This window comes from Acipenser ruthenus, chromosome 2 (genome assembly GCF_902713425.1).
Source record: "Acipenser ruthenus chromosome 2, fAciRut3.2 maternal haplotype, whole genome shotgun sequence".
Taxonomy (NCBI): Eukaryota; Metazoa; Chordata; class Actinopteri; order Acipenseriformes; family Acipenseridae; genus Acipenser; species Acipenser ruthenus.
The window spans coordinates 23,544,806-23,567,243 of NC_081190.1; the positions used below are offsets into that span (position 1 = coordinate 23,544,806).

The 22,438-nt window shown below is 37.5% G+C and overlaps 1 protein-coding gene across 2 annotated transcripts in view; it reads right to left on the bottom strand.

Annotated features, from left to right (window-relative positions):
• Positions 1-885: 885 nt before the first annotated feature.
• The window catches only part of LOC131698735 (solute carrier family 12 member 2-like), a 75,450-nt gene continuing 53,897 nt past the window's right edge, over positions 886-22,438 (bottom strand). Inside the window, exons 15-27 of one of the 2 annotated variants that reach the window (XM_058992361.1) lie at positions 21,752-21,851; positions 19,759-19,870; positions 19,000-19,140; positions 17,842-17,948; positions 17,326-17,405; positions 16,033-16,176; positions 9,436-9,483; positions 8,735-8,857; positions 8,441-8,552; positions 7,328-7,414; positions 6,233-6,368; positions 5,518-5,585; positions 886-4,729 (exon numbers count right to left, since the gene is read on the bottom strand). In XM_058992361.1, the coding sequence (XP_058848344.1) occupies positions 4,594-4,729; positions 5,518-5,585; positions 6,233-6,368; positions 7,328-7,414; positions 8,441-8,552; positions 8,735-8,857; positions 9,436-9,483; positions 16,033-16,176; positions 17,326-17,405; positions 17,842-17,948; positions 19,000-19,140; positions 19,759-19,870; positions 21,752-21,851 (1,394 nt within the window). In that variant the 3' untranslated portion in view covers positions 886-4,593. The remainder of the gene's footprint in view (positions 4,730-5,517; positions 5,586-6,232; positions 6,369-7,327; positions 7,415-8,440; positions 8,553-8,734; positions 8,858-9,435; positions 9,484-16,032; positions 16,177-17,325; positions 17,406-17,841; positions 17,949-18,999; positions 19,141-19,758; positions 19,871-21,751; positions 21,852-22,438) is intronic. The other variant, XM_058992367.1, reaches the window with a different exon arrangement.

Consider the following 22,438-nt stretch of genomic DNA (forward strand, 5'->3'; position numbering starts at 1 on the left):
CCATTCAGAAGTCCAAATGTGGCTCCCTGATCCCAGGTATCAGACAGGCAACTGATTGCCACTGAGTTTGGCCGTGTTATAAAGGGAATAATACATGGCATAGTGTGTGAAAAATGAATGCCCACCTAAAGGGTATAATGCTACATAACTCCTGGGGGTGAAGCCTGAGGTGTTTCTCTAAGCATTCAGTTCTCATTTACCACGTACTAACCCATGGAGCATTTTTTATTATCTGGTGAGCAATTCTTTCTTTCCACAGTTCTAGAGGTCTGTGTTCTGTGTTGCTTGTTGTGGAATTCCTTTCAGTTTGACAGCACGCGCTGGGGTCCCACTCTGTTGCTGCAGTGGGGATCAAAGTGGAAGTTAATGCTGGTTTGGCAAAACTGATGAAGTTTAACCACTATGGGTATTCATACATACTGTATCACTACACATCTGTTTGTTTACCCTGAAATGGAATTGTTATATTTGCCTAACAATTCTTCTAACTTCCTACACATCCTTTGTGCAGGTCATCAGCAAAACTCATCCCCTAGTCCTTTTTATTGCAGGACTACAGAAAAGGAGCAGTAATCAGTTCAATAATAATATTGGATTCTAAATTATGTTTCCTCTTAAAACCTTTTTAAATAATAATAATGAATATTAAATATTCTTATTGTGTTGTGAAACAGTTATGTTTTGAGTTGGTATTTTTTGAAGCAGCATTCTTGATAAGAGGGAGGTCAGTTTTTTGTTCTTTGAAGTGTAAAGGAAAACCAGGAGTTGGAATATCTACACTGGTTGCCATGGAAGAAACAGACAACCAGTTCTGTAGAAACAAGTGTTTAAGATGGCAGACTTGAAATACATAATAAAATATATAGCAAAAAATAAATACATCTGTTTGTTGGTTTCGTTTGATTTTCTTTATTGCAATAAAGATGTACAAATCCTCTGCAATACTCTTAATGTTAAAATAATATTAGAAAAGCATATTTGTGACAGTAACAGTATATTTTATCAAAAAATTACAATTTCAGCCATTTTGGATAGATTAGTTCTACCCCAGTGGGGGAAAAAGAAAAAGCAGGCTTTTAAACCAATTTCTAACATAGCTTCTTTTAAAAGTTATATAAAAGATAGTAAATGTACAGAAACTGTAAAAGTGAATTAAAAGACAAATGTTTAAAAAAATCTAAATCCCAACAAAAAAAATCAACATAAAACATTAGATACCAAGAGAACAAAAAATACATAATGTTAACCATTAAATTTTTTTCATGAATATAGTCACTCTTAATTTATTTCTATTATGTTATTAGTTATTTACAGGTTACTATTAAATATATGGTGCAAACTAGGCCAAATAGTAATAAGGATGACCATCGCTTTTACTTCTTTTTTAATTGTAATTGTTTTTACCTACGATTGGCTTTGGCTATAAAACACAAGACAGACAAACTGGTGAAAAGATGTCATTAAAAATGGAATAACCACAAAGCTTGCCAGCATCAGATAACTGAAATGGAAAACCATTGTGGAATATTCTTGAAGTACTGGATAGTGGCACAGTAGTACCAGACACAAGAAGTATAAGGATCCTACGTTATCTATTCATTTTACATCTGTTCTGTGTATTTATAGAAATGTACACACACACACAAAAACACACTGTATTTGAAAGACCATTAGCAACAGTAACAGGTGTCAAGTTAAATCTGTTCTTTTTGTGATATTTAAGCAGTACTCAGAGGTATACTACCTGGGTGTACTAGACAGTTGTAGAGGACTGTGTTAGCTACCAAGAACATACGTTAACCAGGAGTCAGTATGCTTTACTCATGTACATTGAAATGGTATCAAACTTAAAAAAAAATAAAAATAAAAAATAAATCACTTTTAATGAAGATTCGTGCTTATTTCGGTTAAGTTCACACAAATCTTCAACAGCCAGAAAGGTGACTATTTAAATTTTTACATTCATTACATTTTACAGTATCTCCAGGAATGCCTGCCACCACATTTTGATAGGCTTACAATTGCTTCCCATGTTGCATTTAGTGAAGAAAGTGCAATTGTAGAATGCACCTGAAAGCAGCACAAAAATGACTTAGAGTGCTGAGGTTATTTTTCCAGCCTCCTGGCTTGTGTGTGTGGGCTGACTTTCCAAGACAAAAAAAGACTGCAGTAGAGATGTTATGGTGTACAGAGCTGGTGTGATTATACAGTAGGTGTACAGCATGCACCGATTTATAGAACTGGGTTCTGAGGAACACATCAATTATACACATCAGGGATGCTTGCTTTACCATGAAAAGCAGTCTTACTGCTCTGTCACCACAGGCTGCAATTCTAATGGCTGGGGCATTTAAGATTGCAAAGAGGCCTCTGGGAACACAGAATCAGATATTTCTTTGATTCATGAAGGGGGTTAAATACATAAATACATGTGCATTACAAACAAATCGCTTTGCATAATCAGTGGATGCCTACTATTACTAATGATCATAAAAAAAAATAACCTCACAGTCTCAACAGCTGGATACATAAGGCATATATATCCAACTCATTAAAAAAAAAATATATAATACCAATCAATAAAAAAAATTATATATATATAGAATACGTTAATACGTATTTTCATGTGACCCTGTGTTCAGTTGTCAGAAATATTATCCTGCAAATATATCGGGTTATGTAGTGTACAATATTGGCTGTGCTACTTCTAAAAAGGCAATTTCTTTGACAATCCTCACTGAACTCAGTAGTGAAAATTAAATAAATATATTCTCATGCTTACCCTTCATCATTATAGACGAGGCTCTCACTAGCACTCGCCTTTCCATAGGTAGGTGTTACATAGCAAATGGGTTGAATTATACAGTCCCATTGCTTTCTACTGGGTCAGTCCATGTCAGCTGAATCAATGGTTTCAACTACCTCTGATGTTGTAAGACAAGCCACATAACATAATTCAGGAACAGGATCAAAGACATTTTAAGGTGGCCTTCTTTATTAGTTATATCATTAACTAAGTTGTATTTTCTGAATTAGTCATTTAGGGCTACATTCAAGGTTATAGCTATTTTATTTGCAGATAAAACTAGATCTCAAAAATGCTATTTTTTTTATTTCTAAACATACAAATGACTATATTTAAACATTTTAAAACAATTATATTTGCTGGGCAGCTGTGGGATGTGGGGGTCTGAGATGGTTTAGTTACAAAAGGATGTCTGAAATAATGTAGATCCGATACATTTAAAAGTGATCTTTATATCAACTTTAATTAAGGCAGATTCATCTTTTGTGCTTTGGAAGCACATGCCTTAATCTGGAAAAGCCTGTGGCTTCCCCAATCACTTATTAGTTACTATTAATAAATTAGAACATTAGACATGGTCTAAAACTGATAAAACTCCCTTCACCCTGACCTGCGCACAGGTACCAGCTGCTGGACCAGAAACAAATGGTTTTAGTAGACATAACAAAGGTAAAAGGCCTTGCCTTACATAAAACTTAGTACTTGTTTAGGAGATGTGTGAACAATGACAGATATTAGTTTTAAATAACACCCGTTGAGGATTTGGATTACATTGACCAGAGCTACTTATATTTGGTTCAGATTAATGCTCTTTGTTACCTGTAATGCTGTAATCTGTCAGCACACTATTGCACAAATAAACATGCACAACATTAAGCATCACACTGAAAATTCTGTTCTTTGCAAGGATAGCATTTGCTTTGGATGAAGTCAGAACTTTGGGTGATCTGGTCTGCTCTGTTTTTCTGAAGGTTCACTCCCCTTTTATTTGTAATATGCAAGGCTTTCTGAGGTGGTTCTAAGTGTATGTGGAGGGATTTTTATAGAAACAGATTCATTCACAGCTCCAAGGAAGACAGAAACAGTGTGGAACAAAACATAAAAGCAGCTTCTTTTGTGCCCACAAGTGGAAGAGACCACTAATTTAAGGAGTTCTACTCGTATAAAGTCCTCACTGCAGTCATAATTTAACACACACACATACATATATATATATATATATATATATATATATATATATATATATATATAACACAATTTTAAATAAATAAAATTAAATTTGGTCAGGATTTTATTTATTTATGACATTTTTTTGTGGAAGGCACCTGAATAAGGCTAGGAAGGTTTTGCAAAGTGTAATGCAATGTTTTTCAGTTTCTCCAACAGAAGAAAAAGAAAACTAACATATGATTATTGCTGCTTGTCAAGTAGCAAAAAGAATAGTCATTTAAGAAGCAAAAAGAAACCCCCAAACTGCTCACAGTTTTGTTTTTCTCGTTATGTTTTTGTAAAATTAAGAATTTTAACATTCAAATCTAAGAAAACAAAAACAAATCCTAGATCCTTCAGGTCAAAAAGGTTGAAACTGGAGTCACCATGACCTGCGACCCCCCTCCAGTCATGTGTGTCCTTTCAGGCTGATGGGACTGGTGCTGCTTTGCCCACAGAGACAGACCCTTTCTCCTTGCAGTGGCGGTGCAGCTTCTTCAAAGTCTTCTAAAAGGTGTGTCTAGACACTGCAGTCGCACCGTGTGGGGGAAAGAGGTCCGCCCCTGAGCACCACATGTTTAGGAGTAGAAGGTGAGGACGCTCTGGTGGTTGCCACGCACAAGTTGTATGGGTGGCAGGTCTTTGGAAAGGGTTTCCAGCCAGGCCATGTAGAGAGCACTGGACACAGCCCCCTTTCGGGCCAGGGGCATGCTCCTAGAAACCAGACAGGGAACACAGAAATCTCTCAGTATCCTAGGAATATGAGCTGCATTATAGATGCCTGACAGCATATCATAAGGACACGCTTTATTATATAGCTACTGGAACTGGCTACAAATGATCAGCGAGTAAAATCGAGTCAGAATCAAACCTTGGGTCATGTTTTTTTTATTTTTTTTATTTCATGTTTTACAGGGCCTGGTCTGTTGTGAGAGAGTTACATGTTTGGAGGAATTCATGTCCAGGCTTTAGGTCAGTTAGTGTATTCTGAGCTGTACCTTGCCATGCCCTGTCTGTTTGGAAAGGCATCTGAATTAAGCTTGTGCTCATCAAGGAAAGGCTAAATGCCACTGGATAATCTCTTAACCATTACACCAGCCTTTGCTTGAGTTTGGGAGCCAGCCTGGACATTACATTAAACCATGTACAGTATGAAATCATTGTAACAGGCAACTCTGTTGCAGAAGACCATGCCACTGCAAGAATGTTATCTTGAGCCAAGAGAGATCATATTTATTGGTATTAACAGTGGGATTTCCAACTAGGCTAGTCATGTTATTAAATACTTTTTTTTTTTTTTTTTGTGGATACAATTTGAAATCAGTAAATCAAAGCCCCAGCTCAAAATGACCTTACATATTGTTAGATATTCCTCTGGCAGTTACAGCTTCAAAACTAATGTTATGGAGCACACAAAGCACAAAGTAATCTGCTTTCCCAATAAACAATCACTGCTCCTGCTAGCTAATAGCACTAGCTGATATAAATGCTTTGCTACTTACATGACAATGAGGTTCGCTGTGCTTGAATGCTCCTTCAACAATTCATTCAGTCGGATTTGGCGATAGGTCTGAAATAAAAAAATAAAATATACTCAAATATTAAATGAAAAAGGTGCAGAGATGAGTTCAGTCTTAGCACTGCAAAAACACAACGACTAAGCACAAAAGCAGCATTTTATGAGCTATTAAGTCCTCCAGTTCAACGAGGGATGAGCTGCCTAAAAAAGCCATGATATAAAGTGCGAACATTTAAAATCTCAGATGAAGTGCATCAACAAATTAATTAGCTGATGAGAAATGGAACAGTGGCAGAAGCACAGGAGTCTGACTTCAAATCACTAAGAGCTGTGGCAATCATTCTCTCTCTGTTCTATAGTGCTATTGGATAGCAAAGCCTTTTTTTGTTAGTTTTAATATATTTTTTTAATATTTCATCTAAAAAGCAGACATATTTCCCTCACTGACCCAATAAGCACTGGGAATTGGCCTGTTAACCTAATATAGCATCTTTCATTCTCTATGTACTCCTCTCACACACACACACACACACAATTTTTTATATTACAAACTAAAAAAGAAAAACACACACAATGAAATGCAAGTCCACCTCATTTGTTTGGTAAAGTGTGTTTTGTTTTTCACAAAAATGGTGCAAATTAGACTGTGGAGTAGAAAGCCTCTTGTGTTATAAAATGCTACTAGAAAATGGTCTGACCTTGGTCTTGTAAATCTCCAGCTCATTATCAGTGATCTTCCAGGGTTCCTCGGCTTTCATTTTCTCTGCGGCATCTTGTTCCATGTCGTCGTCATTGAGTTTGAAGGGCTCTATCATTTCCTCGAACACTGCGATGCTGCACACAACACATGGAGTTTGTAAAGATTAACAATAGTATTTCAACACAAAAACATTGGCTCATCAGTCATCCTCATGGCCTTCTGAAAATAGTTTATGAATCTAGTGGGTGGAGCCAAAATGACACACAGTAGGCAAAAAGTACCCATTCATGTGAGGTGAAAAAGTGCATTAGGGACAGAGGCTGCATTCCACGAAAAATATCACCGCCCATCACCTAGCCTATAGGAGCCATATCAGCCCCAACCTGAACAATACATACAGCGTTTAGAGTCTCGTAACACTAAAGTGAACTTCAGCGGAGGGCCTTTGTCCCTCTACATATCCTTGTTTAGATGTATACTAATAGCATTTAACAATTATTATTATTATTATTTTTATTATTATTATACGAATGCAAATCATATTTATACAATTAGAGTTCATTAAAGGGGTATTACCGGTAATAAATGTATACTGGTGTTGATAGTGAACATGAAATCCTCAACTGTTATGTTTTTATATGGCTGGTTTCAAAGACTCTGAATAGCACGAATGTTACCTTAGGCAAGGTAGTCCAAGACTAGTGTTGCTCGGGGTCTATGAAACTAGCCGACAGATTTCAACAGCATTGGATAGTTTTGCATTGCTGCCAAGTAGAGTACAAATAATTTGGAGAGGTTGAGCTGCAAGTTCACCCAGAACACCTTGCTGTCAACAACTGCTAATTCAGCAGCATGCCTTTCAGTAGATTTGGGTTATCAATTAAGACAGAGGAAAAGTGAAAAAAGAGAATCTGTTATAGGCTGGGTTTATATTAAAATGTGCAGTGTCTCACAACCAGCTCAATGTAGCACACTATTTGGCGTCAGTTAATTTTTTAATTTTTTTTTTTATTGAGATTAAAAGGTTTTCATATTAAAACGGTTATTCCAGGTAGATCTACTACAGAAGCAGGGTCAAAGCAAAATGTCATACTTTTCTTTCTTTGGCTTTGTGTTGATGTCTCCAAGGACAGTGATGTCTGAGAAGTCCATCCTGAATTTGCTGAGTAAAGTAGCCATTCTGAAACAAAAGTAAGACATTAAAAGATCCACCCATCATAAAACAATCAAGGTATTTAACATGTGCCTAAGAAGAAACACACACACACACACAGACACACACACAGACACACACACAGGCAGATGCTGGTGACACAGTAAATAGAACCTCACTAGTATGAGGAAGAAAAAGAAAAAAAACAAAACAAAACAAATAAACCAAACAATACTTAAATTCCCAGTTGGCATTGACAATTTTTAAACTAAGCAAATCACTTTAAATAAAAGGAATTTTCTGGTAAATAGTGAACATTACTCATCCACATTCATTCTTTACAACATGGGCATGCTAAACCGAAATGCCTGTGAAATTTAAATAGGTTTGCTTTAGTGTGGACAACAGCTTGAAAATTACAAATGCTTCAATCTTTGTTCAAAGATCGTGTTGTTGGTTATTAAGCAGAATAGCTTCTCGGGTTGTCCTAACAGCTGGTACAGTAATATTTCTGATGCACACACACATGTCCAACCCACTCAAGATAAAAGGCCTGCTGTTGTGAGCATACTCATTACAAGAATCAAAGGGGCGATACCAGCTGTGTAATAAAATGCAAAACATCTCAGGACTGTTTCAAGCCACACATCTATATTGTGGAAAGCAGGCCTATAGTATTACTCACAACTGACATTAGCTTGGTAGCTGGTAGCATGACAGCAGGTGTTTTCTTGATTAATACATTATTTTTTTTATTTAAAGTGAATAAGTTTATTTTTTAAACCAATTTCCCTTTAGCTAAAGTTTTTTTTTTTTTTTAATGAAATATATATAAAAAAAACATTTACCATTATCACTTTATTTTTATGCAACAGAGGAGACATTTAATTTTAGGAGAGGAAGTCACTTCTGCTTGTGTTGTCAAAAACAGAAGCGCACACCTGACAATATCTAGACAAAAGATGTCTTATTGCTGAATTTTCTACCCAACTACCTAATCTCAAGGTTGGGTGCGGAACCAGTACTCCCCAAGGAAAAGCGAAATCTACTCACGTTCTTCTGTCATGGTCTATCCTATTTATTTTCCCACCAATAAACACTCTGATCTTGCAGTCCTTCCACTTCTTCTTGTTGGTGAGCAGATATGGGATCAGCAGCGTCAAGCCTACAGTGCTCAGGGAAACGGCATCACATTAGCCGACATGCAAATTGTGTGTCTGGGATTTCTTACAATTTTTGTGCTGAGGAAAGTACTTAAGGAGTTCAATAATACAAAGAGTTCCTGACACACATACACAGATAAGTGCCACAAAAAGGTATTATGCAATTCAAGAAGTATTTTCTTACCGCCATCATCAAAGAGCCACCAGACATCTATAGTTCCTTTGCCCTGTTTCTTTTGGAACTGTTTGCTAGCCGCCAGCAGTTTCTGGTCAGCCATGTTTAATGGGGTAGAAGGACTTTTTGCTTCTAAGGGAAAAATGTGTTACATTAAGTAAAGCGTACATGGTCCAGAACTAGAAGAAGTAAATAAAGAAATACTCACACATACACATAATCTAATTTCACTTTCAGATTTATGTTTCATTAGACCCAGTCTCAAATACCAGATGAATGGACACCAAATATATTTATTTTCATGTTTAATAATATTCTTATTTAATGTCATAAGTGATATGAACCAATATGTTATTCCAAAAGTAAAAATGCCTGTCTGTTGTGTCTTTTAAATAAACAAAACATCAATATATATATATATATATATATATATATATATATATATATATATATATATATATATTAAAATAGACGGGTGCTATTCAAAATAATCCCAGAATTCAAAACCAGGAAATCCACAATTGTAAGCTGGCAGAGAAACGGCACAAGACAGAGAGAAAAAATCCAGTCTAGTTAGAAAGAATATTGAAATGTATACAGTAATGGTTTAGACAAACAAAGGGGAATTATGCAACAAGAGTGGTAATGCACAGATATAAAAAGTCACTAAAGAAATGATGAATGGTCAAATGAAAAGGTGAAATGCCTGCCTTTTTTCAACAGTGGCTGCGTTGGAGCCTTGCGATCGTCTTCTTCACCTGGACAATGTTTAAAAGAACAAATAAAATGCGTGTTAATGTTGGGTGCTTTATTAAATGAGAGACACAGTGGCTTGGAAACACTAATGGTTAACAATGGACAGGGAGTTTGCCTTTTGGCTATGGAATGTTTTTGGACAAAGAAATCAAAATCGATTTGAACTTTCTTGAGGACCTACAAAATCAAGATACAGGTTATTCTCTACAGTATACTAAAATGCCTAATGTTTGTACCTTTTTTTTTTTGGAAAACTAATTATTATTATTATTATTAATTTCTTAGCAGACGCCCTTATCCAGGGCGACTTACAATTGTTACAAGATATCACATTATTTTTACATACAATTACCCATTTATACAGTTGAGTTTTTACTGGAGCAATCTAGGTAAAGTACCTTGCTCAAGGGTACAGCAGCAGTGTCTTCAACCAGGGATTGAACCCACAACCCTCTGGTCAAGAGTCCAAAGCCGTAACCACTACTCCACACTGCTAATGTTTGAAGATGTACATACAAACTTGTAATGTACATTACAAGTTTTGACTAAATGTTGTAAGCAATTGCAATAGAAAAAAAAAAAATGGTTAGTTTCCTGTAGTCAACGTGTAATCTTAATCTGAATGACATGTTGGGTCATGAGAAATTTCTGTCCAACAGATACTTCCCCCACAAAGTCACAACATTCCCGTGGTCACAGAAAATAAATTCCCAATCTCTAAGGAAGTAATCAGATTAAAATATGCTGGACATAAACCTTGCAAAGTGTTTAACTGACTAACTGAAGAGTATTGCATGTAAAAGCCCTTATGTGAGAGGCTCTAATAGTGTGGGAATGTGTCCCTTGTACTTATTTCAGTCATATTTACAACAGAGACTGACTCAAGGCTGCGAATGTTTAACACGAGACAGCTGTAGTACAATACACCAAAAGACCAGGCGATGAGAGATATGAAGGTTTAACGTCATACAGGAAATAAGGCTTTTTTTCCTTCATTATTTTGTTTCTCATCCCTTGCGAATAACTTGTGTATATTGTGTATTTGAACCTCCACTCTGGAACATACCCATTCCACACAGACCTGACTGACTACTGGTACAGTCTTGTATATTGCTGCTGCACTTTGTAACGTAGGAGGGCTGTGTTAATTTAGTTTGACAGTTTATTAACGTTAAGTTAACCCTAAGTAACACCTATTATTTTTACCTCTGCCATTGTGATAACCCGAAAATCACCCACCAGCTAATTTCACAGTACATAGCAATTTTGACCGTGTTGTTTTGCTTTAGTTTTATTAACGTTAGGTTTGTCTGTTACTTTATTATTATAGTTTATTAACATATACTTGCCTATTGGTTTTGCTTTTACTTATTCAGTTCATTTCATATGTTGATGCACGTGCGTCATGACAAGTAATACATATGTATTAGTAATTCATGTTGTGTCTGGAGGCTAAATCCGTCTTAGAGAACACTTCAGCTATAAGAACACTTTACTTGCTCCCTGAGGGGTGTCCTCTTAGCCGGAGAGTAGTGCATTAGATGAGAGGATTATTAGGCTGGCCGGTTGCAACATTTGGCTTGGTTATCCTCTTTGGGTTCGGGTGCAGCACTTGGCTTGGTTATCCTCTTTGTGGTCGGGTGCAGCACTTGGCTTGGTTATCCTCTTTGTGGTCGGGTGCAGCACTTGGCTTGGTTATCCTCTTTGGGTTCGGGTGCAGCACTTGGCTTGGTTATCCTCTTTGGGTTCGGGTGCAGCACTTGGCTTGGTTATCCTCTTTGGGTTCGGGTGCAGCACTTGGCTTGGTTATCCTCTTTGGGTTCGGGTGCAGCACTTGGCTTGGTTATCCTCTTTGGGTTCGGGTGCAGCACTTGGCTTGGTTATCCTCTTTGGGTTCGGGTGCAGCACTTGGCTTGGTTATCCTCTTTGGGTTCGGGTGCAACACTTGGCTTGGTTATCCTCTTTGGGTTCGGGTGCAGCACTTGGCTTGGTTATCCTCTTTGGGTTCGGGTGCAGCACTTGGCTTGGTTATCCTCTTTGGGTTCGGGTGCAACACTTGGCTTGGTTATCCTCTTTGGGTTCGGGTGCAGCACTTGGCTTGGTTATCCTCTTTGTGGTCGGGTGCAGCACTTGGCTTGGTTATCCTCTTTGGGTTCGGGTGCAACACTTGGCTTGGTTATCCTCTTTGGGTTCGGGTGCAGCACTTGGCTTGGTTATCCTCTTTGGGTTCGGGTGCAGCACTTGGCTTGGTTATCCTCTTTGGGTTCGGGTGCAGCACTTGGCTTGGTTATCCTCTTTGGGTTCGGGTGCAGCACTTGGCTTGGTTATCCTCTTTGTGTTCGGTCACCTATGGTGCTTACCACCTAAGGCTCAGATACCTGACTTATCTAAATGGACAACATGTAGAAATGGCTCCTAAATGCACAAACCTGCCACCATGGTACACAAACAACTACTGCATAACTACCTGGGGAAACCTTCCTTTGGATAATTCCCTCCTCTCTTCTAGCTTTATATGCTAAACATATAGTACCAGTAATGAACTAATAAACTGATCTAAGAATACGCTGGTGATTCCAGTTCGACTTGGTACTTAACTATGTTACCTGCGACTATCAGTTTCCTTAAGGGAACCGTGGTTACAAAAGTAACCTTTCGTTCCTGGTCAGATATGGAACTGATAGCATTTATCAGTGGATACCGTATACGAAAGAAAGAGCAAGCCCATAGATAACTTGAGAGGAATTACCTTCACAACTGGGATCCAGTGCCAGCCACCAAAACAGCCAGTTCAAAGCCAGGTTTGAGAGTGTCTGCCACATTAAGTCTATAAAATCTTGTAAAAGTATGATGTGAAGACCAGACAGCTGCCTTCTAGATCTCACTCCCCGGAGCACCTTGAAATAGGGCACAAGCAGAGGAGGCACTCCTGGTGGAATGACCAGTGACCCTTGAGGGCTGCGATTTACCAGAAGCACTCTTTAATAGTATCCTCAATCCATTTTGAGAGCCTTAGGCAAGGCTCATCTTTCCTAAAAGCCTTTGTCCTCTTCAAGTAAAAGGACTGAGCTCTCACTGGACATAGATTATGCAGTATAGTGCCTCAATCTGACTGATGAGGGTTTTTTTAAAAGCCTCAAAAGAAAACATGTGCTTAGGAATACAGCTTCTCAAAGGCCCTGCACCAAGACTCCCCTATAAAGAGCCATTGCGGGCGATGTCGACGATTCCTGTAAATCCCCTACTCTACTGGTTGATGTCAAGGCTAGAAGAAGAGCAGACCACTGAAAGATACTAAAGCAAGATTATACCCATAGCCTCAAAAGGAGGCTTAGTAAGGCTATCTAACACCAGCAGGGAAGAGGGTCCTTCCTCAGGGTACACAACCTCATTGCACTCTGTAGAAACCTGATGGAAAGCAGATGCACTCCCACATCAAACCCATCTACCTTTACATGGAAGGCTTGAAGGGCAGCCAGGTAAACTTAAATAGTAACAGGGGCCTTACCCTGCTCAAAAAGATCCTGTAAAAACACCATGATTAGGGGCACAGGACAAAACCCATCAGTAATGGCTATCAGTTCCAAATCTGACAGAGAACGGAACATGTAAAATGTTTACTGGAGATTCTAAAATGGTCAAAGAGGAAAACAATGAAACAGTTCGAATACTGGTAATGTAATTGTTTCTTTATTTTGATCATACACTTCTTTGGGATTTCCTTAAATTAGATCGACTCTGCCATTTCACTGAATATACTCCTCACCAACGATGCAATCAGCTAACATCTGCTCCATGTCCCCTGGTTTTATATTTGCCAAGCTATGCAGGAATAATTTAGGATGTACTTCAATTTACACAAAAATAATTGAAAAATGTTCAGTGGAACCATGGTTTATTCTGCTTTGATTAAAAGTTACCTGCCTGTACTGTACAGTGGCTATTTTTAAGGTTATTCCTTCCAGAACAAAAATGGTCAATTCACATCCATTATCAATCATATAAACAGACTCGCTAAGATTAAAAGCAAAACAAATGAGGGGCATAAATTAAATGCTTGCCGTTTTTAAGGCTTACTGTTTTAATTGGGTTTAAAAACTTTCTATTCTCTCTCACATGAAATAATAAATGGGGAAAATATACAGATATACAGTACTTACTATCCATGAAGTGTATGAAGTGTAAATTGTATGCAAACTGGAACACAATGTTCTATATTACAAGATTATTTTAAGAGTACATGTTGCTTATAATACTGACACCAAACAGAAATGCTGTGTTATACTGTTGCACTAAAAGATGCTATTTAAATTTACAACAAATGTAAATGGATGCTTGACATAGTTGAACCACTGCTAATCTTTAAATTGCATTGTAGATCAGATTTCTTTGTACGCTAGAAAGAAAATAACTGAACTCAGCAGACCCTAAAAAAGCTTTAAAATGTAAAGGTTATGACAGCACTTTATACCCATACTCTGTACTAAACCCAGAAGAAAGTGCTGTTGGTTACCAGGGTTTTTAAAAGGGTCCAGTGATTCTAATTGAATGCTCACTATCCCTTGGGTAGCAATTATAATAAAATGAGTCTAAAATAGTGTAAAACCGGAGCCTCGTCAAGCCACGACAACCTCTACACTGTGGTGCAGGGAAATATACTGTACACATGACAAAACAGACTGTGTCAAGTTTAACTCCAGTGGCAACACATCGAAAATATAGGACTTCTATACAATTCTCTCAGGTTACACAAATGCCCCATGCACCTGACTATTGGATTTGATTTCAGCTCTGCTGACAGGAAGGAAACCTTATTTCAAATTCATAGACGCAGTTAAACTGAAAAACACTTGTGTCCTCACGTACTTGTGTCCTCACATTACATACATACCCCAATGGAAATGTATTATTTCTAGAAATTTCTCAAACAAATTATAGGAAAAATCTTTTGTAGAAAAAATGTTGCTTCTGGGATGAGGAAACAAAGTTACAAGAAATAGATGTCTACAATTATATATTTCAGCAATTTTTTTGCAAAACTCCAAAAATGCCAACTCAAAAGTATTCATACCCTGACAAGGAAAATGAAATTAATATCTAGTTGAGGCACCTTTAGTAATAATAACCTCTTTTAAACGATTGTGATATTTGTCAGAGCTTTGTCATGATTCTTCAGTGATTTCTGACCATTCTTCAATGCAAAATTGTTCCAGTTCATTCAAATTCCGAGGAATTCTCTTGTGCACAGCCTTCTTCAACTTATATCAAAGATTCTCAATCGGATTTAGATTGGGACTTTGACTAGGCCATTCCAGAACCTTGATTTTATTCTTCTTTAAATATTCTGAAGTAGATTTTGATGTATGTTTTGGATCATTGTTGTGCTGGAACGTTCAATTGCACTTTAAACCAAGTTTTGTAGTGGAGGGTTTCAGATGATTGGCCAATATATCTTTTGGTATGCTATAGAATCCTTTTACCATGTATTGGAACTAAATTTCCTGTGCCGTTGTAGAAAAAACAGCCCCATAGAAGGATATTTACACCTCCATGCTTGACAGTTGGTATAGTGTTCTTTTCTTTGTACGCCTCACCAGACTCTCTCCAAATGTAACTATTAGCATGACCAAATAGCTCAGTTTTTGTTTCATCACTCCACAAAACCTTTGATGGTATTCAAATGGCATTCAAATGGCATTTTGCAAAGTTTAAGTGATTGTCCTTGTGACGGTTTTCCCAAGAGTGGCTTTTTCCTTGGCCTGCAACCATTGAGACCTTCACCATGCAATACTCGAGCTATGGTTAAAATGGGAAAACCAGTCCCACTTGCAGCCAATTCACTTCGGATTGTTATTAATCTTCCTCACAATTCTTCTACTTGTTCTTGGTGAAAGAACCACCTTTCTTCCAGACAGAGGGAGCGTTGTGACAGTACCATGAGTCTTCTTGATAATAGAAACAACAGTTGAAATTGGGATACTCAAATGCTTGGAAATCTTCTTGTATCCTTCTCCAGCTTTATGACAATAAACAATTTTCTGCCTAAAGTGAGATAGCTTCAGGTAGCTCTTTACCTTTTCCCCATATTGACTTATTGGTAATGACAGCAATCATCCTATGCCTAAACTCTCTAAGAATGTTCACCCACAATCCAGCATTTTCTAGAATTAGGCTCTGCATTATGATATTGAAATTTGTAGCACCTTGTAGACAATACTATCATAGCATCAAATGGTATGAATCCTTTTGAATTGGCATTTTTGCAAAAAAAATGCTGAAATAAATAATTGTAGACATCTATTCCTTGAAACTATTTCCTTATCCACAAAAGCAAAACTTTTACTACAAAAGATTTTTCCAAAAATTACTTGTGTTCAAGAAATTTCTAGAAATTATTAAATTTCCATTGGGTATATAAACTTTTGACTACAACTATACATGAAAAAAAAAAAAAAAAAGCTTTGGAAGAGTTTACGGATTTTTCATTAAACTAATTCTGTTTTGTGTCGACAGGCCTGATGCTCAGAGGCTTGTATCAAGAGGAGCTTTACCTTTCTGAATAGCAGGGCTGTTGTGCTCGCTGGTTGCTTTGGAAGATGGTTTAGACGAGTCAGCATCAGACTCTTTGCCTTGATCAACCTGCACCACTACTTCCTTTGGAGTAGCCGTTTTCTCCTGAGAGGCCAGAAGTTCTTCTGCAAAAACACAGGGCACAAGACAGATCAACCACTTGATTCGGTGAAGTTTCAATTACAACTGAGAACTTTTACAGGTTTTAGCACATGGTTGAGAAAGATGGAGCCAAAAGGAGAAGCCATTTCTGTTATGTATTTGTTCATTACTTTAATTGCAGTTTATAGGATAGTTTTACAACTACTGTTTGTTTTAATGGCTTCCTAGTGAGCCAGAACAGTAACTTCATCATTAAAGATGTTGAACTCAAGCCTATTATGCTTACCTGATGTTTTATGTACTGTAGAAACAACTTTGTGCTCTAGTGGCAGCCTTCATAAAAGCACTGGAGGAATGTAGTCACACTATATGTAGTTTCCCCCCATAAGAGCTTCTTTTTAAACCAAGTTGTTTTTTTTGTTTATACTATGTATCACGTCAACATTATACCGAGAAATAAAAACTTTCCCACAGACAAGCCAGGAGGAGATATCAGCTAAGGGCACTAGTTTATCATCTGCACAGACCGAAATCAGCAGAGGATAACAATAGTGTCAAACAAATATGAATCATATACATAATCCAAAATATAGATTTTATTTTATTGATCGTTAAAGTGACAGATCTTGTACACATAAACCAAGCTTTATTCCCCTTACAGGAGCTGAATGTCTTGTGATTCGCCCAGCTGAGGCCAGGCGAAGGGAAATTAATCCAGCTCTGGGACTGCAGAGCAGCTGAGAAAACCGAGTGTGGCGGAACAACTTCCCCCATAATTCAAATTAGCCGGAAAGCATTACACTTTGATCCACAAGGACCACAGCAATATTTCACACACAAACAAACAAACAGAGAAAACTTCAACTAATGTAAACGTGTTATCAGACACGATAGTGGGTAAGCTATGGGTGTAGTGATGCCTGCAGTATGACTCCTGTCCTTTATAACAAACCAGGGAACAAGACTGCAACAGTTTAGTTTATATATAGTAGCATGACATTTATTTTGCTAATCAAGTTGCAATAAATGTCAAATAAACCAGTATGGTAATACAGCAGATACCCCAGTTCTAAATCCATGGTGAAGCAGAATCTCCACTTGAACTGTTTGGCCTCAGCTGATACCCTGATTAATTACTATAATGACTCATTCAACAGAAAAAAGAGACTTACCTTGTCCTTGAATATGGGAAATATCAAGTCCTTCTTTCAGTCTAATGACCACCACTCCATACTGAAAGTCAAATGCATCACTGAAACACAAATAAATGAGGATGATTATCTCAGGAACTGCTTTGACATGGACCTTTGGGAAGATCAAAAGCATCATAAACACAAAGCTCCATTAGATACGAATGCTACATGTGCAGGACTAAAGTGTCATGGGAACTACAGTACAGTTTACCACAGTAATTCAGCCCAACATATGGTTACCAAACAAAAGAAAATTACCTTTCAACCCGTAATTAAGCACACAGTAAATAATCAAAAAAGGAACAGATGCTGATGTTAGGCAGTCCGTTCTCCAAATGTCTGTTTCTATAGTAATCATGAAATGTAGAATTACGTACATTGCCTGCATTGATTGTATGCAAACATATCTTTGGATATGCTCCTCAGCGAGCTGCCATAGTCTTTTTGCATCAGTCGACAAACTGTTGCAAGAGATTAGGGACCAGATCTACTTACTGCATCATATTAATGTATGTCTCCACATCCTTCATATCTCCATCTCTCCAGTTACTCTTGAAGCCAACAACCAGGGTGTTGGGTCTCAGTCGCCCCAGACCGGCAGCCTGCAGGAAAGGGGAGAATTGCTCGAGTCAGGATCGGACTGTCTGGAAGAATGACTTGGTCAACTGAGGTGAAAATAGGTTTATAAAATGAATAAAATTTAAAAAAATGTCTCTTACCAAAATATTAGATCACTATTTTTAAAAAATAAATAAATAAATAAATAAATAAATAAATAAATAAATAAAAAGGGAGAGTAACTTCTGTCCCAGAAGTAATGCATTGACAAATGTGAGAATTGTTGTAATAAAATAGATTACATTTGTTACCTTTGTAATTCTCATGTACTTAAGTCTACATTTATGGGGGGAATCTTATGTAACGTTGTCTACCCGTGTCAGTCTCTTCTAGCAGTGTTATAATTGAATTGTGCTACAATCAAAATGGCTGCACATCGAGTTTAGATGCAGACCCTGGGGTCAGAACATACTGCACGCACACTAGCTGAACAGTGAACTAAAATCCCTGGAGAAGGTGCCTCAAGAGTCGCATCACATAAGGACATTACACTGTGTGACGTCTTTTCCTGAAATAGCTTTATTGGAAATGCAGGAACCTTTTGCCAAGATTTGCATCTATGTTAAATTAATAAATACTAAAACAAATATACAGTAATACAAATCTGCAGCTAAAAGTTAATCATAAGTGCTTTTATAATTTAGTGATGTTAGATGTCCTACATTATGGCTTTTTTGATGCAGCTTTCTGCTTGCAAACAAATGAAAAAATGTACGTACAAAAAAAAAAAAAAAAAAAGTAAAAATTGGGTTGTGTAAATTATATACAAACTCTACCAGTATTTACTTCCTGGTCTGGTGGCAATCTGCAGTTTTAAGTAGTTGTTATCTCTCTTGACCTCTAAACAGGTTTGCAATGTCCAAAAAAAATTAAAAATTATCATATATGTTAATGTAAAGCACACACTAATGCAAAATGGAAAAGCATATGTTAAGGGTTGTGAGTAGTGTTGTTTGATATTATTATTCCTAAATGGATGTCAGTGGCATTTCAGGGTTCCAATTATTATTGGAATAATAATGGCACACAGGGCACCTGTAGCAAGAACTGGCATCCCTCCCGGAGGTCCTCTGCGTACACTGGAGTATAGAATGCCTTGGTTTTGTTCCTTAGTAACCAGCGTTGATATCGAGCCTGATCGTTTGCCAGTTCCTTAAAAGCTTGCCTGCGAGGGCCCTGGAAACAGAAGGCAGATTATTAGTCGCCTCTGTACAATTAAACATACTGAATATTAATAAAAAAAAAAGGTCCATAAACTAGGTTAATGATAAAAAACTAAAATAAAATACAGGCTACAATAAGAGCATTGATTCTCTTGCACAAGGACTTGATCGTTTCTTAAAACAACATGTAGTTTTACGTAAAATTCTCGTCACCTTTGTGAAATGTGGTTTGAATTACTGTAGTGTACTTTAGCTGCTGTTGGCAGAACAAACTCTTTAAAACTCTCAAATACATCATAGTAGTTTGGCAATTGTCTTTATGAATCTCAAATTACAAATTTTCCAGACTTACCTTGAGCTGTTTTTTTTAAGCTGTGAGCAGAATTGGTTCCCCAGTGGTTATCAAGAAATAGTATCCAAATTAAAAACGTAAGCAAAGTTGAAATGTTTTCTGCTGAATACAATACGTTCCCTTTTCGATGCATGCGGAGAACCAGCTTGTGTGAAGATTCCTCAAGGGGAAAGGTTGGATTGAATGTGCTGTGCTGCTGTAAGTTCCATTAAAGAACATACAGCAATAGCCTAAAATTAACTAGAGGCACTGTCCTGGAGATGTAGTTTAGAAACTTACCATGCGAACATGTCCGCAGACCATGAGGCCAACGTTTTTCGTAAAGGCATCGACCAGATTGAGCAGCGCTGGACGGGAATTTGGAGGACCAATCATTACCAGGCACTGTGGTCTACAGAGAAGAGAAACACCATAACACAAACATAAACTGAGCTGGCAATATTAAAAACAAAGAATGTAACTCCCAGAGTCATGCAAGAAGCCTATTGAGTGTCTGCTGTTACAAATTCAGAGGGGGTGGAGACCACTGAACAGCCCTACAAGTCTTCAGGAGAGGTCCCACATTCTTTGACCAACTATTAGATCTAGACAATATTTTAGCAGTATAATTAATGTCTTTCTGCAGACATCTTGGTTTGTCATGTGACTAACCTCCAGAAATATTTACTATTGTCTCACTCAAATCCAATCAAAGACCTGCTGGATAAACTTGGAAGGCCCAAATGCTGTAGACAGCTTTAATCCCTGAAGTTAGGCGTCAATCATGGAATAGGTGCTGATTAAACAACTCCTGGGTTCTGAACTATTGCAGTTATTACAAAAAAAAATCAAAGCAAAAATGTATGAATGCTCAGGATTACTGCCCAGTGAAGCACATAAGTAGCAGATTTAATTATAAAGACTTAAGTAAACTGCTAATCTTTATACAAACGTATTGCCATGGGAACTTTTGGAGGAGTGTAGGAAGGGGGTCACACAGGCTGACTGACAGAATTTTTTTTCCTATTCTCTATATAAAAAAAATTGTACCCTGCTGATAAATTTTAAAAGTAAAAATCTAAAAGTCACAGGCAAATCTAAAGCAAAAAGGTGGATGCTGCCAGACTGCATGAGATATATACAAACACAGACAGACAGAATACCACAGCAGCGTGGTTTCAAAAGTCAGTTTATACACTGTCTACTTCTATCAGTTTATTCAGGGGTTTTACAAATTAAAAACGTACACATTTAGAAAACAAACAAACTTTGACCGCATAAACTTATGTAATACCAATAATGCTCACTCCATGCTTCAACTCTAAGTTTTCTAATTTTAAACCAAACGTCAGTGTATCGCAGTTGTAAAACACTGTAGATCTCCTATTGGCAGAGAGACATTTTAAATTGAAATCAATGCTAAACAAATCAGGGCCAAGCAATTCACTCAGACTGACAACTATCCAATTAAAATGGCCTACTACACTGCTGAAAGGTCCGCCATTGTTGCTGCAGAAGCTACAGTGACCCACAGGAATAAATAAATAGACCTGGATGTGAAAATATTCTTTCACTGAACTGTAAGGGACAGTCCTCAAAACCCCAGATTAAAAATCAGATGTTGGTTTGTTCTCTCTAGGTCTACACCCACACTGACAACAATATGTGAGTGAAGATCATACATACAAGCTAATCTATGATGCAGTGGTTTCCAGTTTATAAGCCACACAATATAAACTTTGGGTATCATAAAACTGTCATTATTCGGTCAGCTGTTCCACTCTGTATTACCAAGAGAGCAGTATTCACATTTCGGGACTTTCCTGGTGCCAGACTGCCTACCTCCACCAAAAATGTATTTTGCCAGTATAACACAAAAGCTAATCTTCAGTAAACTTACTACTGTGGTCCAGTGGTTAAAGAAAAGGGCTTGTAACCAGGAGGTCCCCGGTTCAAATCCCACCTCAGCAACTGACTCATTGTGTGACCCTGAGCAAGTCACTTAACCTCCTTGTGCTCCATCTTTCGGGTGAGACGTAGTTTTAAGTGACTCTGCAGCTGATGCATATTTCACACACCCTAGTCTCTGTAAGTCACCCTAGTCTCTGTATATATATATATTTTTTAAGTTAGTTATTCATCCAGGTAATCACTAACATTTTATAAAATAACTGCTTGGCTTATCAGGCTAATTATGTTTTGTGTTCAGTATTCGACATTTTTAGGACTTGCTGTGCAAGAAACTACTGGGGTATGGAAAGTTACCGTTGGATGGTTAATGCACCCGCATTACCTGAAATTTTTGATGTGATCCTCTACACCAGTAAGGCGAATGGAGTGCTGCAGTGCTTGGAGGTAGGTCAAAGCTTGAGTTGAAGAACCCCAGTTCACATCTGTAAAACAGATTCAATTTAAATTAGCTTTGCAGGCTGCAGTAAACACGTTGGTGGTAACAGATGTCCATATGGATGATATCAACACATCTGTTGACATTTTCACTTGCATAAACTTGTAAACAAGAGAAATTACACGGTCATCAAGATACACAACATCCGTCCACCATGTGATGACCAGTCAGAGATTCTATTAAGAGTCATTTTACATGAGGTTTGAAACTGATCTCGAAGGTTCTGCAACCATTTAATGAAATGCCGAGTTTTATTCTGCTGTAGTCTTTGCTATTTGAAAATGGAGTTCAATACTGACTACCATATAGCTTCCTTTAAAGTGTGACGCTATTATGCCATTTCAAATGGCATATTTTGAAGCCACCAAACACACAGCTTGATTTAACAATAAAATCAGAGTACAATTCCTCAAATGACTTCCAATGCCAGTATCAATGATCAGAAACTGTCATCGATTGACAGTGATTTTCATTAGACTTTCTATTTGAAGCTACTTTTCTATGACAGCATGAAGATTTACAAAAAACATTTTGCTATCAATTAAAAAGGGGGAGAGAGCAGGAAGGACCTAC